Source organism: Jaculus jaculus, chromosome 1 (assembly GCF_020740685.1).
Source record: "Jaculus jaculus isolate mJacJac1 chromosome 1, mJacJac1.mat.Y.cur, whole genome shotgun sequence".
Lineage (NCBI taxonomy): Eukaryota > Metazoa > Chordata > Mammalia > Rodentia > Dipodidae > Jaculus > Jaculus jaculus.
The window spans coordinates 41088920-41111791 of record NC_059102.1 but is presented as its reverse complement, the minus strand read 5'-3'; the positions used below and the strand labels follow the sequence as shown (position 1 = coordinate 41111791).

The following is a 22872-nucleotide window of genomic DNA, read 5'->3' as shown; positions in this document are numbered from 1 at the left end:
TGAACTCACGGCGATCTTCCTACCTCTGCCTCCCGAGTGCTGGGATTAAAGGCGTGCACCACCACGCCCGGCTTTTCGCTTTATTAAATTTTTATGAAGTGATAGAATTGACCAAAATGATAAACTAAAAAAACAGAGCTGAGGAGATAGCTCAGAGTTAAAGATGCTTGTTTGCAAAGACTGCAATCCCTAATTTGAGTTTCCAGTACCCATGTGAAAGCCAGATGTGGTGCATATGTCTGGAGTTCATTTGCAGTAGCAAGAGGCCCTGGTGCACCCATACACTGCTTTTATTTTTTTTGTATTTTTGAGCTAGGGTCTCTCTAGCCCAGGCTGCCCTGGAATTCACTCTGCAGTCTCAGGGTGGCCTCAAACTCACAGTGATCTTCCTAACTCTGTCTTTCAAGTATGCCACCACACTCAACTATATTTTGTTTCTCTTTATATATCTGTCTGTATCTCTCAGATAAATAAATAAATAAATTACAAAACATTTACAACAGTATTCTGCTCAGTTATGTACAGCAATAACCTATAATTCCACTAGAGAGCAGTCTGCATTCAAATAAATTAAAAGTAGGATCTGTTTAGTGATGATAATCACTATTTTCCTGTGGCATGAAATTCTTTATTTTTTTTTCTTTACAGTATTGAAATAAAGAAATGGAAGGACTCTATTTAATTTTTTTGTTTGCATTGTACATAGATTAAATAAGAAATAAACTTGTTTATTTAACTTTTAGGAAATCTATTTTCTAATAATTTATGGTCATTTTCATTTTTTCATGGCATTGAGAACTGAATCTACAGCCTTGCACATGCAAGGCAAATACTCTACCACTGAGCTGTATCCTCAGCCATGTCTTCACTTTTTTTTTTTTTTTTTTTTGCTCAAGGCAGGATCTCACTTTAGCCCAGGCTGATCTGGAACTCTGTAGCTCCAGGCTGGCCTTGAACTTAAAGCCATGCACAACCAAACTGGGCTCTGGCTTTACTTTTTATTTTGAGACAAGGTCCCCATAAGCTGTCCAAGCTGGACTTCAATTCACTCTATCCCAGGCAGGTCTTGAACCTGTAATCTTCTGCCTCAGCCTCCTGAGTCGCTGGGACTACAGGCTTGCACCACTAGAAATGGCTGTTTTTATTTTTATAAGTTTTAAACACATAATATTAATGGCTTCTTACATTTGTTCCAACAAGTACACAAATTTCCTGAGCCCTTTCTCTCTTTAGTCTTTAACTATTCATTATATATAAAAGGTTTTCAGGGTGCTATTTTGTTTCTTATATTAATTGTATAAAGCTTTCTAGAAAGGTATGATTCTATGTTTATAACTATTAATCATTAATTTTTTTTTTTTTTTTGAGACAAGGGCTTTGACATTAGTCCTGGCTAGGCTAGAACTCACTATGTAGTCAGACTGACCTAGAATTCTCAATACTCTTGCCTACCCCTGCCAAGTGCTGTGATTACAGAGGTGGGCCATTTTGCCTAGCAGTATTATGTGTTTTAAAATGGCACTCCTTCACATTTTTTCTCTTGCTCTCAGAAATAACAGTTACTTTGAGCCATAATTGTGCAAACAAAGGCAATGATGTTAACAGAGCATTTGAATCACCATTATAAACCAAAGTAGGATGGAATGATTATGTCAGATCTGAGAAGAGGGAGTGTGTTGATTTTCAGGATACTGAAGTTCTTGCCGAGAGGGAGTTTCCAGGTCATTATTACTATGGGGTTTTAAAATTACCTTTTCATGTGTTTGTCAAAGACAAAATGTTTTATGTGCATAGATTAACAGTAATTTTTAAAATCTGAAGTTTAAAATCTGAAGAGTCACGTTTCTCTTTGCTTCTGTGATGAACAGTAATTTTTAATATTTCCATTCTTTAGGCTCACCCTGTGATCCCACCTTTATCCTGGGCTGTGCTCCCTGCAATGTGATCTGCTCCATTATTTTCCATAAGCGTTTTGATTATAATGACCAGAATTTTCTCAACTTGATGGAAAAATTAAATGAAAACTTCAGACTCTTGAGCACTCCATGGATCCAGGTGAGGTCAAAGGCTCCCTTCCTAATGAAGGGATAGAGGGAGGGAAAATTACCTCCAGACTGGCTCTGTACCAGGATATATCTTACTATATTATTTTTACTTGCTGTTAAGCACAGCCTATAATTCTGCAGAGGCAAAAGCTTGAGGCATTTTCAAATCCTTACTTTTTTCTCTAGGTAGTTTCTCACTCTAGCTGAGGCTGGCCTGGAACTCACTCTGTTGTCTTTCTACCTCTCCAAGTGCTGGGATCAAAGGCACCGCACCTGGCTTTTCAGGGCTTTCCCAGCCTGTGGCCCATCTTAGACATGTTCATAGCTCTTTGAATATACCAGTATGAGTGGACATTTTTCAGGGCTCTGGGCTCCAGCTCAGGCTGCCCAAATTTCCTTAACCTCCTTCCTCATATGTAAGATGTAGATCATAGCAATTCATGCTTTCTGTAGTTTGATTGTAGGTAAAATGAGAGAGTAGACATAAAGGGACTTTAATACTCTAAAATTAACACTTGAATACAGAGTTCTTATCTTTGATCACATGATCAGTTTATTCCAGTCTCTGTCACCATGATGATCCCTTTATATTCATCATATACATTCCCTTGTTCCTCTTTAAGCTGGAGTCTTTTTTACAATTCACCCTATTATTTATTTATTTTCAAAATAGGGTCTCACTCTAGCCTAGGCTGACCTGGAATTCACTCTGTAGTCTCAGGCTGGTCTCAAACTCACAGTGATCCCTTTATCTCTGCCTCATGAGTGCTGGGATTAAGGGAGTGTACCACCATAATTTCGTTTTATTTTATCTTGTGTGGACAGGTACATGTGTTCATGTTGGGACAGAGGATAACTTTGAGTGTTATTTCTCCGAAGCCATCCACCTTCTTCCTTCCTTCCTTCCTTTTGTTCTTTCTTTCTTTTTCTCTCTCATTTTTAAAATTTTTATTTATTTATTTGAGTGTGTGTGAGTGAGAGAGAGCGAGAGAGAAACATAGAGTAAGAGACTGGGCATGTCAGGGCCTCCAGCCACTGCAAACAAACTCCAGATGCATGTGCCACCATGTGCATGTGGCTTACGTGGGTCTTGGGAAATCGAACTGAGGTCCTTAGGCTTTGCAGGCAAGTACCTTAACCACTTAGTCATCTCTCCAGCCCCCCTCTCTCTTTCTTTCCCTCTTTCCCTTCCTTCCTTTCTATCTTTCTCACTCTCTCATTCCTCCCTCTTTTTCTTCTTTCTTCTTTTGTTTTTAGACAGGGTTTCTCACTGGCCTGGAGCTTCCCAAGTAGGTTAGGCTAGCAGGGAAGTGAACCCCAGGGATCTGCCTGTCTCCTCCCTAGTGCTTGGATTACAGTGTTCATCACCATGCCTCGCTTAAAAAAAAAACAAACCTCTTTTATTGGCAATTTTCATACATGTGTATAACATATTTTGATCATAACCCCCTCCTGTTACCGCTTGTCCTCCATTCCCTGTTCCCTTCCATTGAGTCCCTTATTGGTGGGTCCAATATTTTGCAGGTCTTACACAGTAATGACAGACGTTATGAGGTTATGAATGCAACTTCTACTTCATGGCCAGAAGTCAGTGTTGCAAAGTGCTCCTCCCCGTCCTCTGGTTATCCTGGCTTTTACAATGTGGGTTCCAGGGAATTGGACTCAGGCAAGGCAAGCATTTTAGTGACTGAAGTATCTCCTCCATCCTCACTCCAGGTTTTTTTATTTTTTGATAGAACACAGATTTTTATTTTTTTAAAAACTTCTTATTGACAACTTCCATAAATATAGACAAGATTCCATGATCACAGTCCCTTACCACCACTCTCCCTTTCCCCTTCCCAAATCCCTCCTCCTCTGAATTTCTTCTTTCCAGCTAGTCTTTTTTTTTTCTTCTATTTTGATATTATCCCATTCCTCTGTATTATTCAGGTCTTGTGAAGGTAGCATCGGCCACTGAGGTTATGAATATCAAGGCCACTTTGTGTCCGAAAGACAGCATTCTTCCCCTTCCTTTGGTTCTTAAAATTTTTCTGCCACCTCTCCTACAATGGTCCCTAAGATTTGGATGGTGTGATACAGATGTCCCACTTTGTGCTTAACACTCCACTGTCACTTCTTCTCAGCACTATTGTGAGTTTTGGGTCACACTAATGGTCACTGCTATTGGAAAACAAAAGCTTCTTTAACACAAAGTGAGAGTTGCATTAATAAATGGGTATAAATGTAATTGCTTGGAGTGCAATTTTCTTTCTTTTTTTTTAAAATTTTTTTGTTTATTTTTATTTATTTAAGAGTGACAGAGAGAGAGAGAGAGAGAATGGGGGCGCCAGGGCCTCCAGCCACTGCAAATGAACTCCAGATGCATGCGCCCCTTTGTGCATCTGGCTTACATGGGTCCTGGGGAATTGAGCCTCGAACCGGGGTCCTTAGGCTTCACAGGCAAGTGCTTAACCGCTAAGCCATCTCTCTAGCCCTGGAGTGCAATTTTCTAATCCCAGTTTTTAACTAGCAGTGGCTTATAGTATTCACATGTCCTTATTAAATGTTTCAAATTTAATACACTTGTTTATGTTTTATTTATTTATTTGAGAGAGGGAAAGAGGCAGAGGCAGAGTGAGTGAGTGAGAGAGAGAGAGAAAGAGAGAGAGTGAGAAAGAATGGGTGCACCAGGGGGTCTCCAGCCACTGCAAATGAACTCCAGATGTATGTGCCCCCTTGTGCTTCTGGCTTATGTGGGTCCTAGGGAATCAAACTGAGGTCCTTTGGCTTTGTAGGCAAATGCCTTAACCACGAAGCAATCTCTCCAGCCCCAAATTAAATAAATGTTTTTTAATCTTTAAGGTCTGCCATGCTTTCCCTGTTATCATCAAATATTTACCAGGGACGCATAACACAATACTTAAAAATTTTGCCTGTATAAAAAGTTATGTTTTGGAGAAAGTAAAAGAGCACCAAGAATCCCTGGACACCAGTAATCCTCGGGACTTCATTGATAGCTTCCTGATCAAAATGGAACAGGTAACGTGTTAATTGTTAGCTTGCATTTGTTACTTTCTTACTGTGGATGTGCAGCAGGTCAGGAAAGAAACACTTGCTAAAGATTTTAATAACCTAGTGTGTGCATGGCTCTGGACTAACCACCGTGGAAGATTTAAAACTAAATGGTTAAATAGAATTAGTGCATACATGGGCATTTATTTTTAGATACTAACAGTTTATCCGAGAAGGAGAATACATATATCAGGTGAATTAGAAAGTTAACTTCTTATTTCAGATAAAGTTCAGCAGTTGACTGTGATTTAACAAGGCCTTCTCAGGGAGCAATGGCGTCCTTTGACTTCACCCTCTTCTTATGAGTGGATGATAGCTGAAAAGTCCCTGATGTGCTTTTCTCTTGTATTTTAGAAAGATTCTTGGATTTCTTTCACCCCCAGAGTTAGTGAATTTAGAGCCAAACTGTGAGGAGTCTCTAAGTTTGATGTTATAATTGTGATGGCAATCTTCTCTTCCTCTGAACATCGAGGATTCATTTCAGGTTGTGTGGCATAATGTTCAGAATAAGGTTAGGGCCCAGATGAGCAGCAGCTTTTCCCACCTGTCAGATGTGGATGCTTTCTCAGTTGGACACTATTTAGGGACCTCTTCTCTTGCTTCCGAATCTCTCTTAAAGGGAATCAGTATAGGAACAGATTTTTATCTGGTGTACACAATGGTGTGTGTGTGTGTGGGGGGGCGATAGGAATAGGGAGCACCTGAGTCTGTCACATTACTTATATTACACTCCAAGAATGGCACACTTCTCTTTCGTTACCTCCCTCCCTCCCTCCCTCCCTCCCTCCCTCCCTCCCTCCCTCCCTCCCTCCCTTCCTTCCTTCTTTCCTTCCTTCCTTTGTCTCTTTCTTTCTTTCTTTCCTTCTTTCTTTCTTTCTTTCTTTCTTTCTTTCTTTCTTTCTTTCTTTCTTTCTTTCTTTCTTTCTTTCTTTCTCTCTCTCTCTCTCTCTCTCTCTCTTTCTTTCTTTTCTGAGGTAGAGACTAACTCTAACCCAGGCTGACCTGGCATTCACTACATAGTCTCAGGCTGGCCTCAAACTCACAGTGATTTTTCTCCCTCTGCCTCCTGATTGCTGGGATTAAAGGTGTGTGCCACCATGCCTGGATTTTTTGGATTCTGAAGTATAACAACTTTTAAGGTTTTGCTCAAATTTACCCATGTATATTAAATCAAATTGTGTTTGTGTATCATTTGTATTAATTATAATTGTATGTGCATTCAACTAAAGCCCAGTTAGCACTGACTCTGCCATGTGGTGTATTTACTTATCTCACATGCAAGGTGTTTCATGTCCTTTAGCTTAGAGTTAGCACAGTAGTCTTGAAACATCATGGACTCAGGCACTTGTCATTTTTATCATTATGTTTGAAGACATGAATCATCATCTTATATATGTGCATGTATATGGTGCTGGGCTTTAAAGCCAGAGTCATATGTATGCTAGGCGAAATGCTTTACCTCAGAGATACATGTCTACCCTGATATTCATCTGCTTAAAATATTTTTTTTTTGAGGTGGGGTCTCATCTGTAGCCCAGGCTCATCAGGAACTCACTCTAGTTTGAGGTTGGCCTCCAACTCACAGTGATCCTATCTCTGCCTCCTGAGTGCTGGGACTAAAAGTGTGCACCTCCATGTTCAGCTTCTTAAAACATTTTTAACATTGTGTGTGTGTGTGTGTATGGGCATGCCAGAGTCTTACTTTTATTTATTTTTATTTATTTATGTGTATGTATGTGTGTGTGTGAGAGAGAGAGAGAGAGACAGAGAGAGAGAGAGAGACAGAGAGAGAGAGAGAGACAGAGAGAGAGAGAGACAGAGAGAGAGAAAATGGGTGCACCAGGACCTCTAGCCACTGCAAATGAATTCCAGACACATGTGTCACCTTGTGCCTGTGGCTTATGTGGGACCTGGAGAATCGAACTGGCTTCACAGGCATACGCCTCAACTGCTAAGTCATCTCTCCAGCCGCCCCCCCCCCCCCGAGTCTTGCCTTTCTTTTTTTATTTTTTTTTAATATTTTTTGTTCATTTTTATTTATTTATTTGAGAGTGACAGAGAGAGAGAGGGAGAGAGACAGATAGAGAATGGGCGCGCCAGGGCTTCCAGCCACTGCAAACGAACTCCAGACGCATGCGCCCCCTTGTGCATTTGACTAACGTGGGTCCTGGGGAATCGAGCCTCCAACCGGGGTCCTTAGGCTTCACAGGCAAGCACTTAACCGCTAAGCCATCTCTCCAGCCCGAGTCTTGCTTTTCTACAAACAAGTGCCTATCCACTTTTATGTGGGTGCTGGGGAATTGAACCTGGACCAACAGGCTTTGTAAAAAAGTGCCTTTAACCACTGAGCACTTCCCCATCCCCTGTTTCATCTTGACATTCAAATGCGCATGTTCCAAGGTGACATATCTCTACCACTTCTCTTGTAATGTAAGTGTTCAGAGTAGGATGACAGAAAACAGCATTAGTCTGTTACACATATATGTCATTGACAAGAAATAAATTGCACAGGCAACTTAGGCACAAATGTGACTAGAAAATGAACCCTTGAAGCAAGCAGGTGCTGAGGGAGACGGGAAATAAAGATTGGGTATATCCATAGCGAGCAGGAATATCCTGAGGCATGGCTCTCTGCTGCTTCACAGGACTGACTGAGGCCTTCATGATCCTTCAGTGAATACTGTAACCTCACTGAGGAGGGTCTCCAGGGTAACAGGAGTTGGGGCCAGCAGATAAAACAGAGTAACTTGCTATAATAAATATAAAATAAATTTTAATATTAAAAGAAAAGATTATATATAATATATAATATTATAATATATATAATATGTATATATATATATATAATATGTATATAACATTTTCTGTTATACTGTATAGTTGGTATATTTTTAAACTATAGTCTTGTGTATTTTTTAGCCTTTAAATTAAAAAAAATTGTTTATTTTTATTTATTTGAGAATGACAGAGAGAGAAAGAGGCAGATAGAGAGAGAGAGAGAGAGAGAGAGAGAGAGAGAGAATGGGCGCCCTAGGGTCTTCAGCCTCTGCAAACGAACTCCAGACGCGTGCGCCCCCTTGTGCATCTGGCTAACGTGGGTTTTGGGTAACTGAGCCCCGAACCACAGTCCTTAGTCTTCACAGGCCAGCGCTGAACTGCTACACCATCTCTCTGGCCCATTTTTTTTTTTTAATCTTTCAACCTAAGCTATTTTGTCATATATAGTTAAATATGCTGGCAAACTGAAATAATTAGAATGCTACATAATTTCTAGGAAAAGCACAATGGGCAGTCTGAGTTCACTATGGAGAGCTTGCTGGCTACAGTAACTGACACATTTGCAGCTGGCACGGAAACCACCAGCACCACCCTGCGCTACGGGCTCCTGCTCCTGCTGAAGCGCCCGCATGTCACAGGTATGTGAGAGAGAGAGAGAGAGAGAGAGAGAGAGAGAGAGAGAGAGAGAGAGAGAGAGAGAGAGAGAGGGAGAGGGAGAGAGAGAGAGAGGGAGAGGGAGAGGGAGAGGGAGAGAGAGAGAGAGAGAGAGGGAGAGAGGGAGAGAATGGGCACACCAGGACCTCTAGCCACTGCAAATGAATTCCAGACACATGTGTCACCTTGTGCCTGTGGCTTACGTGGGACCTGGAGAATCGAACTGGGGTCATTAGGCTTCACAGGCATATGCCTCAACTGCTAAGTCATCTCTCCAGCCCCCCAGAGTCTTGCTTTTCTTTTTTTTTTAAATATTTTTTGTTCATTTTTATTTATTTATTTGAGAGTGACACAGAGAGGGAGAGAGACAGAGAGAGAATGGGCGCGAGAGCAGCGAAGCCCACAGATGCTGGCAGATGCTACTGCTCCCCTCTCTCCTGGGCGCCTCAGAAAGCCCCATTGTTGAAATTTGTGTGCCCTTGGCTGTAATTCATGTAACTATGATAAAGAAATAAAAAATAAGACAAGTTCATCAAGGACATTAACTGCAGTTAATCTCCCCTCACTTCTACCTTACCTCCTTCTTTTCCTCCCTCCTTTCTCTCTCTCTCTCTCATCCTCATCTGCGTTTAGGTGTCAGTGGAATGCTGGCCACATAGAATGAGCCTGTAAGAATTCCTTCTTGTCATTTTTTTTTTTCCCCAAGAAGAATCATTAAGTGTCTTTTAGGTGTTTGGCATAACAGCATTGATGTCATCTAGCCCTGAGCTTTCCTTTGATGGAATATTATTTTTTAATGACTCAATCTGATTACTTGTTATTGGTCTGTTAAAATTTTTTGTTTGTTGGTTCGTTTTTGATTTTCAAGGTAGGATTTCACTCTAGCTCAGGCTGAACTGGAATACACTATATAGTCTCAGGGTGGCCTTGAACTCACAGCGATCCTCCTACCTCTTGCCTCCCGAGTGCTGGGATTAAAGACGTTTGCCACCATGCCCGGCTTGGTCTATTAAAGCTTTCTGCCTTTTCCATATTCAATCTTGGTGGGTTATATATTTTCTGGATAGTTATTTCTTCTAGATTATCAAATTTGTTGGCATATGATTATTCTTCATAATCTCTAATGATCTCTTGTATTCTGTGGCATCAGTTGCAATGTTTCCCTTTATCATTTTATTTATTTGTGTCTTCTAGAGTTTTAAAAAATTATTTATTTATTTATTTGAGAGAGAAGGAGAAAGAGGGAGAGAGAGAGAGAATGGGTTCATCAGGGCCTTCAGCTTCTGCATATAAACCACCTTGTGCATATGGCTTACATGGATCCTGGGGAATCAAACCTGGGTCCTTTGGCTTTGCAGGCTATTTCACTTACTTCTGATCTTTTATTATTACTTTCCTTCTAGTAATTATTCTTTTTTTTTCTAGTTCTTTTAGATGTAGCAGCAGGTTATTTAACATATTTTCTCTTCCTCTCCCTTCTCTTCCCTTCTCCTCCCTTTCCCTCCCCTCCCCTCCTCTCCCCTCCCCTCCTCCCCCTCCCCTCCTCTCTCCTCCCCTCCCTTCCTCTTCTCCTTCCCTTCCTCTTCTCCTTCCCTTCCTCTTCTCCTTCCCTTCCTCTTCTCCTTCCCTTCCTCTTCTCCTTCCCTTCCTCTTCTCCTTCCCTTCCTCTTCTCCTTCCCTTCCTCTTCTCCTTCCCTTCCTCTTCTCCTTCCCTTCCTCTTCTCCTTCCCTTCCTCTTCTCCTTCCCTTCCTCTTCTCCTTCCCTTCCTCTTCTCCTTCCCTTCCTCTTCTCCTTCCCTTCCTCTTCTCCTTCCCTTCCTCTTCTCCTTCCCTTCCTCTTCTCCTTCCCTTCCTCTTCTCCTTCCCTTCCTCTTCTCCTTCCCTTCCTCTTCTCCTTCCCTTCCTCTTCTCCTTCCCTTCCTCTTCTCCTTCCCTTCCTCTTCTCCTTCCCTTCCTCTTCTCCTTCCCTTCCTCTTCTCCTTCCCTTCCTCTTCTCCTTCCCTTCCTCTTCTCCTTCCCTTCCTCTTCTCCTTCCCTTCCTCTTCTCCTTCCCTTCCCTTCCCTCCCCTTCCCTTCCCTCCCCTTCCCTTCCCTCCCCTTCCCTTCCCTCCCCTCCCCTTCCCTCCCCTCCCCTCCCCTCCCCTCCCCTCCCCTCCCCTTTCCTTCCCTTCCTCTTCCCCTCCCCTCCCCTCTCCTCCTCTCTTCATCTTTCCGTTCTTCTCTCTCTCCTCACTGTTTCTAATTTTCTTTTTTTTTCTGGGGGGAGGTGGAATTTTGGGGATTGTACCCAGGGCAAGCACTCTACCACTGAGCTACACCTTCATGCATTTTTTTTTTTTTTTGCTTTTCTTATGTAGTTGGTTGCTATAAACTTCCATTTTTATTTATTTTACTTTATTTTTTTTTTGAGGTAGAATTTCACAGTACCTCCTCAGGCTGACCTGAGACTCAGTAGTCCCAGGCTGGCCTTGAATTGATCTCCTGAGTGAAGGGATTTATTTGACAGAGAGAAAGAGGGAGAGAAAGAGAGAGAATGGGCGTGCCAGGGCTCCAGTTACTGCAACTGAATTCCAGATGTGTGTGCCCCCTTGTGCATCTGACTTATGTGGCTTCTGGGGAATTGAATCTGGGTCCTTTGGCTTTGCCAACAAAAGCCTTAACTTCTAAGCCATCCCTCCAGCTCCCATTTCAATTTTTTATTTCACCTTCTACCCATTAATTGTTCAAGAATAAGTTCTCTCCCTTGCTTCCTCTTTTTTTTTTGTTTTTGGTTTTTCGAGGTAGGGTCTCACTCTAGCCCAGGCTGACCTGGAATTCACTATGGAGTCTCAGGGTGGCCTCGAACTCACAGTGATCCTCCTACCTCTGCCTCCCGAGTGCTGAGATTAAAGATGTGCGCCACCACACCCGGCTTTGCTTTCTCTTTCATTCTGGGTATCCTTGCACTTGTTAAGCCAGTATTCTACTACCACATTACATTCTCAGCCTATGATTTCAGGTTTTACAAATATGTTGAGATTTATTTTGTGACTAGTCACGTGACCTTTCCTGGTTAATTTTCCATGTGCTGATGAAAAGAATGTCTGTTTTTCAGATATGTTTTGTTAAGGTCTATTGGTATATTTGGTTTGGAGTGCAACTTAACCCTACTCTTCCTTTATTGGCTTTCTGTTTGGATGCTCCAGTGCTGAAAACAGGGTGTTAAAGTCTTCTACTATTGTGCTCTACTCTACCTCTCTCATATTTGTTTTATGTACTCAGGTACCTTGATTTGGGTGCATACATATTGGAGCTGTTATTTCCTCTTACTAAATTGTCCTCTTTATATTTGCATAATCATTTTCCTTGTCTCTTAGTTTATAACTTTTCTTTCTTTCCTTTTTTTTTTTTTTTTTCTCCTGAGGTAGGGTCTCACTCTAGCCCAGCCTGACCTGGAACTTACTCTATAGTCATAGGCTAGCCTTGAACTCACAGGGAAACTTCTACTCCTGAGTGCTGGGGTTAAAGACATCCACCACCACGCCAGGCTCTTTGTTATTTATTTATTTATTGGTTTTTTGAGGTAGGGTCTCACTGTGGCCCAGGCTGACCTGGAATTCACTATGTAGTCTCAGGGTGGCCTCAAACTTACAGTGATTCTCCTGCCTCTGCCTCCTGAGTGCTAGGATTAAAGGCATGCGCCACCACGCTCAGCTCTTTGTTATTTTTTAAATCTTTGTTATTTTATTATTTATTTGTAAATGGAGAGAGGAGAAACACAGAGAGAATGGGCGTGTCAGAGTCTCCAGCCACTGAAAATGAATACAGATGCATGCACAACCTTTTTCGTCTGGTTTATGTCAGTCCTAGGGAATTGAACTTGGGTCCTTTGACTTTGCAGGCAAGTGCCTTTAACTGCTAAGCCATCCCTCCAGCCCTGAATTTGGCTTTATGTGGGTACTTGGAAATAGAACTCAGGTCATCAGGCCCTGCAGGCAAATGTCTCAATCATTAAGCCATCTCTCTAGCCCAGATATATGTATGTATGTGTGTGTATATATTTATATCGGTTTTTTTGTTGTTGTTTTTTGAGGTAGAGTCTCACTCTGGCCCAGGCTGACCTAGAATTCACTATGTAGTCTCAGGGTAGCCTTGAACTCACAGCGATCCTCCTACCTCTGCCTCATGAGTGCTGGGATTAAAGGTGTGTGCCATCACGTCTGGCTTGCCCTAAAATATTTTAAAATAATATTTATTTATTTATTTATTTATTTGCAAACTGAGAGGAGGGAGAGAGAGAGAGAGAGAGAGAGAGAAAGAGAGAGAGAGAGAGAGAGAGAGAGAGAGAGAGAGAGAGAGAGACATGGTGTGCCAGGGCCTCTAGCCACTGCAAACAAACTCCAGACACATTTGCCACTTTGTGCATCTGGCTTTACGTGGGTACTGGGTAATTGATCCTGTAGTCAGGCTTTGCAGCCAAGTGCATTAAGCACTGAGCAATCTGTCAAGCCCAATTTTTTTATTTTTAAAAATATTTTTTAAGCTGGGCATGGTGGCGCACTTCTTTAATCACAGCACATGGGAGGAAGAATTAGGAGGATCACCAAGAGTTCGAGGCAACCCTGAGACTACATAATGAATTCCAGGTCAGCCTGGGCTAGAGTGAGACCCTACCTCAAAATACCAAAATATATATATTTTTTGCAAGGAGAGAGAGAGAGAGAGAGAGAGAGAGAGAGAGAGAGAGAGAATATACCAGGGCATCTTGGTGCTGTAAATGAATGCCAGATACATGTGCCACTTTGTTTATCTGACTTTATGAGGGTACTGGGGAATCAAACCCAGTGTGGAAAGCTATGCAAGAATGCACCTTTAACCACTGAGCCATCTCTCTAGCCCTTACCTCATCTTTCTGAATGCTAGGATTATAAGTGTGAAGTACCATGTCTGGCTCATTAGGGACCTTTAGAAATAGTCTATAAATGCTTCAATCAAGCATTAGAAATGCTCATTATTTACTAATGTGAACATAAATTGCCAAGAAACTTGGCATATTTGGAATATTTAAAAGTGAATGTCTTTGGCATATGAGGAAAATAAAGATACCATCGCAAATTGCACACACACACACACACACAGCAGAAACCCAAATATGCATGTAGCTTTTTTACTAAAATTTAATCCTGACATGTTATGCTAATTTAGTATGATATTCTTTTTTTTTTTATTTCTTTGAGAGTGACAGACACAGAGAGAAAGACAGATAGAGGGAGAGAGAGAGAATGGGCGCGCCAGGGCTTCCAGCCTCTGCAAACAAACTCCAGACGCGTGCGCCCCCTTGTGCATCTGGCTAACGTGGGATCTGGGGAACCAAGCCTCGAACCGGGGTGCTTAGGCTTCACAGGCAAGCGCTTAACCGCTAAACCATCTCTCCAGCCCTAGTATGATATTCTTATTTTCTGTTTTTTTCTAAAGGGAAAATAATTTCTTCAGTTCATATGTATAAAATTTTTATATAAGGAAGCATTTCATCACTTCTATGTGTATTGATGACATATTTGGATTATATATAATATATTTATATTAGTTGTAGGGGAGTTATATGTACCTATAGCAGGTCTATATGTGCTTGGGGCCTTAGTAGTGCTGTTGGGATTCCTTCATTGTGTTCCATGCAGTATTGAATTGATATACCACTTTTCTCTTATTCTATCATTTCTCATTATCTTATCAGCTAAAGTCCAGGAAGAGATCAGCCGTGTAGTTGGCAGAGACCGGAGTCCCTGCATGCAGGACAGGAGTCACATGCCCTACACAGATGCCGTAGTACATGAGATTCAGAGGTACATTGACCTTATTCCCATGAACCTGCCCCATTCAGTGACCTGTGATACTAAATTCAGAAACTACGTCATCCCCAAGGTAAGTGTGGTGGTTTGAATGTAATGTCTCTATAGCCTTAGGTATTTTTGATTAAGGTCAAGCTCCCTACTTAGTCTTCAGCAGGTGGAGCCTTGCTGGAGGAGGTCGCTGGGGTGGATCTGGAGTCCAGCCTTACTAGGTGTGGTGTGTCCTGACTCAGCTTGTGCTGGCTGGTACTGACTCTTTGTTTTATTTCTCCCTGCTGTGGTTGTTTGATGAAGTGAACCAGGTTATTCTGCCATGGTGATGCTTTTCCTAGAATCTGTAAATTTGAAATAAACCATTTCGTCCTATAATCTGCTTCTGGTTGAGTAGTTATCCCATCCATGAGAAGACAACTGTGACAGTAAGCTTGTTTCTTGTGCACTGCATCTCAGTGCACGTGAAGTTCCCAAATTCACAGTCTGGCTCCCCTCTACCAACATGAGGGGAGAGAAGTGGAAAACTTGTATGAATGCTATGTTAATGACATTGTACTGTTTTCACTTTGATGACAGCTTTTACATTTTGAATTCAGTTTTCTTGGTAAATAATCAAGAAATGTTTGGTTCCTTTAAATGTGTTGATTGGCCATTCATGAGTCTTATTTTATTGTGTGTCTGCTCAAATTACATGCTTATTTTTCATGATGGTAATATGCTCTGGTTGAATTATTTCTGTAATGTGTATGAAGTGCCTTTTTAAAACATCTCTTTTGATTACTTTTGGTTTAAAGTTGATTTTGTCAGAAACCAGTACAGCCACCCCTGCCTATTTATTGTTTCTGTTTGCTTGGAATATATTTTTTCCATCCTTTTATACTGGGTCTCTTTTATTTTACTTATTTTTTGTGTTTTTTTTGAGGTTGGATGTACCTTTAGTCCTGGCTTACCTGGAATTCAATATGTAGTTTCAGGCTGGCCTCAACTCACAGTAATCCTCCTACCTTTGCCTCCTCGCTGCTGGCATTAAAGGCGTGTGCCACCACATCTGACTTTATTTCTATTTTTATTGTTATAAATATAAATACATATTAAAAGATTATTTTAGGGCTAGAGAGATGACTCAGTGGTTAAACGCGCTTGCTAAAAAAGCCTGAAGGCTTGGATTCAATTCCCCAGTACCCACATAAAGCCAGCTGCATAAAGTGGCTCACACATCAGCAGTTCATTTGTAGTGGCTAGAGGCCTCAGTATGCCTATTCCATTCTTCCTCTCTCTTGCAGACATGCACATTCTCTCTCACATTTGCTCTACTTGCAAGTAAACAAAAATATATTTTAAAAAGATCATTAGTTGTGTGATATAATTATAGCTTTTACCATGTTATTATTTTTCTTCATAAATATCCATTTGTCCCAGAATCATTTGCTGAAAATATATCTTTGTTTGTATTTTGGAGTAACACTTAAATTTTATTTATTTATGTGCATGCATGTATGGGCATGCTAGGGTCCCTTGCTGCTGAAAACAATGACATTGAAAATTATTTTTTGATTTGAAAGGGAAAATGTGAGTGGAGAGGGAATTATCATGATTTATTGTCTATAATTGTGGAAGCTGTCAATAAAAACGTTAAAGAATTATTTATTGCTGGGTGTGGTGGCACATGCTTTTAATCTCAGCACTTGGGTAGCAGAGGTAGAAGGTTCACTTTGAGTTCCAGGCCAGCCTGAGACTACAGAGTGAATTTCAGGTCAGCCTGAGTTAGAGCAAGACCCTACCTTTAAAAAAAACACTAAAAGAAAGGGCTGGAGAGTGGCTTAGTGGTTAAGGCACTTGTCTGTGAAGCCTAAGGACTCATGTTGGACTTTCTAGATCCCACATAAGCCAGGTGCACATGGTAACACAATCACACAAGGTCATGCATGTGCACAAGATGGCACACACATCTGGAGTTTGATTGCAGTGGTTAGAGGCCCTGGCATGCCAATTCTCCCCACCCCCATAAAAATACAAAACAATCCAACAAAAATCATTTATTTGAGTGCATGTGTGCATGAGCATGCTAAGTTCATTTGCTGCTGATAACAAATTCCTCTCTCTAGCTTTATGTGAGTGGCTTGGGAATTGATCCTGGGCTGGCAGGTTTTGCAAGCAAGTGTCTGTAACTGCTAAGCCATCTCCCTAGCTCAACTTTTTTTTCAAATATTCAAGAAAAAATTTAAGCTAGTAATATGTAAAAGTGCTTTAAAATTAAATTGTACATCTTAAATATCACAAAGTTATAAGCAAGCTGTTTCTCTCCAACTTTTCATTAAGGATACTTTCATATACAATCAAAATATTTAAAATGGATATGTGTATATTCGTGAGTATATAGTATGTATATAATAAGTGAAATTGTTTATACCTAATATATCACATTTCATATCTAAATACTTTATAATGTATCTCCTAAGAACAAAAATTTCCTGCTATATATTAAGAACTGAGAGGCTAGAGGGATGGCTTAGTGGTTAAGGCGTTTGCCTGCAAAGCCAAAGGACCCAGGTTCAATTCCTCTGTAAGCCAGATATACAAGGGGGCTCATACATCCGGAATTCATTTGCAGTGGCTAGAGGCCCTGGTGCACCCATTCTCTCTTTTTCTCTTCTTTCTCTCTCTCTCTGCTTGCAAAAATAAATAAATAAATGAATAAAATTAAATAAAAAAAGACTGGAGGCTGGCAGGATGGCTTAGTGGTTAAGGCATTTGCCTGCAAAGCCAAAGGACACAGGCTCAATTCCCCAGGACCCATGTAAGCCAGATACACAAGGTGGTACATATGTCTGGAATTTGTTTGCAGTGGCTGGAGGTCCTGGCATGCCCATTCTCTCTGTCTCTCCTCTTCTATCTCTTCCTCTCTCTCCCAAATAAATAAATAAATAAATAAAAATAATAAAAAGTTGGTTGTCATAAAAAAAAAAAAAAAGAACTCTGAGAGATGCCTTGTAGTGGTGTAAGTACAGCTTGATGAACTATTGTGGTCCGAACTGAAAGACCTGAATGCAGTAAAAACTATGGACCGTGAGGTTTGGCTTATGAGGGTGAGAAAGAGCTTTGCTTGGACTGTGCTAAAAGCAGTTTTTGTGAGAGGCTTGCTGTTATGCTCATGTCCTGAGAACTTGTGAAGGGTTGCATTGCATAGAAATGGACTGGTGTGAGCAGAGGGATATGGCACAGAAAAAATGAAATCTTTGGGCCCAAACTGCTGCCTGTTCAGCTGCAATTGTATGAGAGATTACAACCATTGAGAACGGGCCAGCTGACCTGCAGTGGGACAACAGAAAGAATGGAGAGTCTTTTGAAGGGGCCTGAATGCTTAAGGAGTGTCCTATTCTTCAAGATCTGACAAATTGGCACCCTACCTGGTATGGTGAAGTATAAGAAATGCAGGAAAGAGAGGTTATTGAATTTGCAACACACTCTTGTGTTTTGGAAATGGCCCTGGGTCGTGGGAAGCAGGTTTGCTGGGTTGACTGCATGGAGACCCGATGAAGCTGTGAGGATGGACTGTGGGTTGCGGTGGAGACCTGGTGGAGATGCCAGGACTACGAGATGGCTACGAAGGAAAGCTTCTGGCCCCAGATGAAGTTTTTCAAGACTGTGAGTAGCCTAGCTGGAGGGGCAGAATTGGAACTCCAGAGACTTGTTGCTGTTTAGAATTAATGGACTTTAAGACTTGTCACTGGCTAGAGTTGTTGGACTTGGAGCTACAGAGTTTGATGTTTGCCCTGTTTAAAACTTGTATTAGGTGAATATTTCTTTGCTATGCCCAATGCCATCTTTTGCAGCGTGAGTGTTTATTCTGTGCCATCAAGGTTTTGTTTTTATTTATTTATGTGTGTATTATGGTTCAGTTAAAAGACCTTGGACTGGGCTGGAGAGATGGCTTAGTGGTTAAGCGCTTGCCTGTGAAGCCAAAGGACCCCAGTTCGAGGGTCAATTCCCCAGGACCCACGTTAGCCAGATGCACAAGAGGGTGCACACGTCTGGAGTTCATTTGAAGTGGCTGGAGGCACTGGTGCACCCATTCTCTCTCTGCCTCTTTCTCCCTCTGTCTGTCGCTCTCAAATAAATAAATAGATAGATAATAAACAAAATAAAAAAAATTTTCTCTAGATATTTTAAGATATATTTTATAGCATTTCTGGTGAGAACTTATAGTGAAATGAAGGAATAAGTCTTCAATTTAATTGCCATATCTCTTTATTTCTTCAAAAGAAATATATTCTCTTTGATTCATTTTGATATGCTGATACTTTTTATTTTATCATTATTTTTATTTCTGAGGTTGGGTCTTGCTCTAGCCCAGGCTGCCCTGAAATTCATTATGTAATCCCAGGCTGGCCTTGAACTCATAGTGATCCTTCTACTTCAGCCTTCCAAGTGCTGGGATTAAAGGTGTGTGCCACCATGCCTGGCATCAGATACTCTTTTTTTTCCCCAAAGACTCAATGGAACTGTCATGTGAACTTTTCCTATGTTTGTTTTTTTTTTTTGTGAAAAATTACCTTGGAGATTAGAATCCAATTATGTGATTTGCACAAGGACATTACATAGATGATATTCAATGTGTTACTTCAGGTTGTGGCTTGAGGCAACTTATTGTTCCACTGTTGATGCTTAGGTTCACATTTTGTACCCGAGTGTTTTCCAGATCATTCCGTTACTGAGACTCAATTTTCAGATGACATATATATGTATATATTAGAATGGAACTTGAAGTTATGAACATGCTATTTTTCGAAAAACTAAACTGGTTTTAGCATTGAAAAATCTTTGCCTAAGCATCCTATTTCCGAATAATTTACTTGAATTGTTCTGAAATTTTTTTTTAAGTTTTGTTTCTCCTGTGCTTTTAAGATAGGATTCATCTGTGATGATGTGTTCCCCATGTTATTTATTTATTTATTTATCTCAATTTTTATTAACATATTCCATGATTATAAAAAGTATCCCATGGCAATACCTTCCCTCAACCCACTTTCCCCTTTGAAATTTCATTCTCCATCACATCCCCGTTCCCCACATTTTTAAAATAAGTATTTTTTATTTGAGAGGGAGTGACAAGGAGGAGAGAATGGGTGCACCAGGGCCTCCTGTCACTGTAAACAATCTCCAGATGCATGTACCACTTTGTGCATCTTGCTTTACAAGCAAGTGGCTTTAACCACTGGGCATTCGCTTCAGTCCTTTAAATTATTTTTTCTGATTTTATTTTATTTATTTATTTGAGATGGTGGGGCGGGGTGGGCACACCAGGGCCTCTAGCTACTGCAAACAAACTCCAGATGCATGTGCCACCATGCACATCTGGCTTATGTGGGACCTGTAGAATTGAACCTGTGTCCTTAGGATTTGAAGGCAAGTGTCTTAACCAGTAAGCCATCTCTCTAGCCCAAGTCCTTTTTTTCTTTAAACATTTCCCCCACATTTTTAAATGATAGGAAGCATATATTACATCTCAATAAGTACTCAATAGGTATTAATCTACCTATTCATATTATTCCAGAAGTTGTCATTACTTACAAAAGATTTTCATATAACAAAAACTTAAATGAAAGTATTCTAAGTTCTCCCAACTTTTCAAGAGTGAACATAGGCTTTCATTTTTAACCATAATTGACATGAGTTGGGTGAAAACTGAGGTAATGAAATACAACAACAGGTGAGGATAGACCCCGGAGTCCAAGCTCAGTGATAACTCTAGTAAATTCAGAAAGTACAACACCAAATTTCCCAAGTGCTCAGTCCTTCAACTGCTAGCAGAAATCATGGTAGCCAAACCAGTGCTTCGGGCCTTAGCCTCATCTCTGTTATCACTCTGCCTAGTTGTGTGGAAATGTCACTGCTCTTCTTTGGACCCGGTAACCCTATCCAGAAATCACAGAGATTAGGCTGGGCAACCTCCAGTATGTCTCACAGTTTCTGTTTTGTCTGTCTGTCTATCCCTGCAGGGTACCACTGTAGTAACATCTCTGTCTTCTGTGCTGCACAATGACAAAGAATTCCCAAACCCAGAGGAGTTTGACCCTGGCCACTTTTTGGACAAGAGTGGCAACTTTAAGAAAAGTGACTACTTTTTGCCTTTCTCAGCAGGTAATATAGCAATTCATTTCTATTTGTACTTTGGAAGACAAAATAACTTCCATGTTGCCTTCTCTGGGGCTGCCGCGTTTGGGCTTTGCACATCATAGGGAGTACCACTTCCATGGCCCCGCACTTTACCTGACTGTGATCCATCCTATTTAGTTGACTACATTAAGGGAGCTTTGCATCGTGTGGATCACAGTTTTTCCAACTCGAGAAAGTCAAGCTGCAGTATATATAGATCGATTGAATTTGACCTCAAGATCTGTAACTAAGCTGTGCAGGTGCTCCTCTTAGAAGTGAACCTCATTTAGAGTTTCCTCACCTACATGACAAAGGTATCTAAGACTATTATTGAATATCCCCTGTGGAGTCCCTCATTCCAAGACAGCCCTGGGAATGCCAGTAACCTACAGAATGTCAGGCACTCTTAAGCGACTCACTCCTAAGTGAGAACACAGCTCACGGCAATCCGGTAGGTCTAGGACTGTGAGAGGAGCAAGTACGGGTTTCTGGGGAGCTCAGAGAGGAAAGTTGCTCACTTTCTTTTATTTATACTCAAATACATTCTAACAAGTTAAGGAAAGTTAACTGGCTCATAGGTAGCAGAGAGCAAGGAAAGCGAAAGCAAGGTACTTTATGGAAGAAATGGAGTACAGGAGAGAGGATATTTTCCATAGACATGGAAGTTCAGACCCTACAAACTACAAGCAGGCTGAGACAGACATTGGGCATGTGGAAGGACACTCTGCAGTGATTCCAGATCACCTCAATCTTCCTCTGCTAGTGACAATTCACCTTGTATTATTCAATCTCACTGCTAAATTGTATGTATTGAGTCTCTGCACACGGAGTCTGTCATCTTCTGCTATAGGGTTTGATTTTGATGTTGGATCTGGAGCTGTACTTATAAAGATGTGCACATGGAGCCTTTCCTTTAAAGAGCTCGTAGTTTAGCAGAGAGGCAAAATAAGTCAGGGCATAGGATTCATGCGATGATGTGAGAGCAGGGTGTGAGGAATGGAAGGTGGGATTGACGTCAGGCATGGAGCAAAATGTGAAGGTGTGTTCAGAACTTATTTCATAGGACAGGCAGGGATCTTGAGCTACAGTCTCAGGTACCCCAGGGTGATCTAAATTGATGATCAACTGCTTCAGGCAACCATGTGCTACCATATCCAGTTTCTGTTTAAAGTTTTCATGTGAGGGAGTGGCATGTGAAGACAGGTGATTCTGAAATACACTAGGGATAAAAAATGTGGCCATTTCTTATGCCAGAGGTACAAAGGACAATGATACCTGTGTCTCTTAAGCCCTGTTCCTTTAACCCGACAGACAAGCAATGTGGACTTATTTCTAGAAACAGGTTAAGGTCAACTTGGTAAGTGAGAAGAGCAGTTTTACTGTGGGGTGGTACTGAAGTTGTGACCAACAACTAACAAGGGTTTGGTGAGGGAAGGGTGCCAGGACATTGAATGATCTCCGGCACATCTCTCTGTCCAACCATCCTTCCAGCTGGGGTGGGGGCTTCCATCTACGTGCCTAGTTAATTACTCATCAACTGTTTATTGCATCTTTTCATTATGGTTCACAGTGTAATGCTTTAGGCATGAATCTGTATTTTTTTTTAATTTCAGGAAAGCGGATGTGTGCAGGAGAGGGCCTGGCTCGTGTGGAGTTGTTTTTGTTCCTCACCACCATTTTACAGAATTTTAGCCTGAAGCCTGTTATTGGTACAGAGAACATTGACATCACCCCAATTTTCAATGGGTTTGGCCATGTGCCACCTCTGTACCAGGTTCGCTTCATTCCTGTGTGAAAGGCAGAATGCCTATCTTGTCACCTGCGACTGTTTCTCCATGAGGACACTGTCCACCTCCTTCCTTGTATTATGAGTGCTTTCTCTCATGTGTCCCCATTCTCTCAATATCCACTGATTATCCAGTGCACATTAGGATGGTTCTGTTGGCCAACGCACAATTCTATCTGCTCTTCTTATATTTAGTAACACTTACTTTGAACACCCAAAGCTAATACTACCTGATGCCATGACTCTAGTATGTAATTTCTGTTAAGAAGCAAAAGGATTAGAATACGATAATTTAGTTATCCCTCTGTATGTTCTAAATAAAAGCCATCATTAATTACTGGGCCAGTTATTAGGCTTTTCTTCTTTTGAGTATAATGCAGGTAAGAAATAAGAGGAAATAGAGTCTCAGGAAGCCATGCTTGTTGTCATAATGATTCTATACATAGAATGGGATTAAGAAGAGAGGGCAGATCAGCTCTTCAGGCTGTCTCATTCAGTTCCTGGAGATGTGTATCTGAAGGAGAATAATTACATCCAGGAGCAGCCCCCGCCCAAGAAAGCACTAAGTGGATATCAG

The 22872-nt window shown here is 41.2% G+C and overlaps 1 protein-coding gene across 3 annotated transcripts in view; it reads left to right on the top strand.

The window, feature by feature from the left end:
- The window catches only part of LOC101611842 (cytochrome P450 2C18), a 28210-nt gene extending 5761 nt beyond the window's left edge, over positions 1–22449 (top strand). The window contains exons 4-9 of one of the 3 annotated variants that reach the window (XM_045154780.1): positions 1895–2055; positions 4890–5066; positions 8380–8515; positions 14245–14432; positions 20353–20494; positions 22123–22449. In XM_045154780.1, the coding sequence (XP_045010715.1) occupies positions 1895–2055; positions 4890–5066; positions 8380–8515; positions 14245–14432; positions 20353–20494; positions 22123–22304 (986 nt within the window). In that variant the 3' untranslated portion in view covers positions 22305–22449. Of the gene's footprint in view, positions 1–1894; positions 2056–4889; positions 5067–8373; positions 8516–14244; positions 14433–20352; positions 20495–22122 lie in introns of all 3 variants that reach the window. The other 2 variants (XM_045154773.1, XM_045154787.1) reach the window with 2 other exon arrangements.
- Positions 22450–22872: the final 423 nt, after the last annotated feature.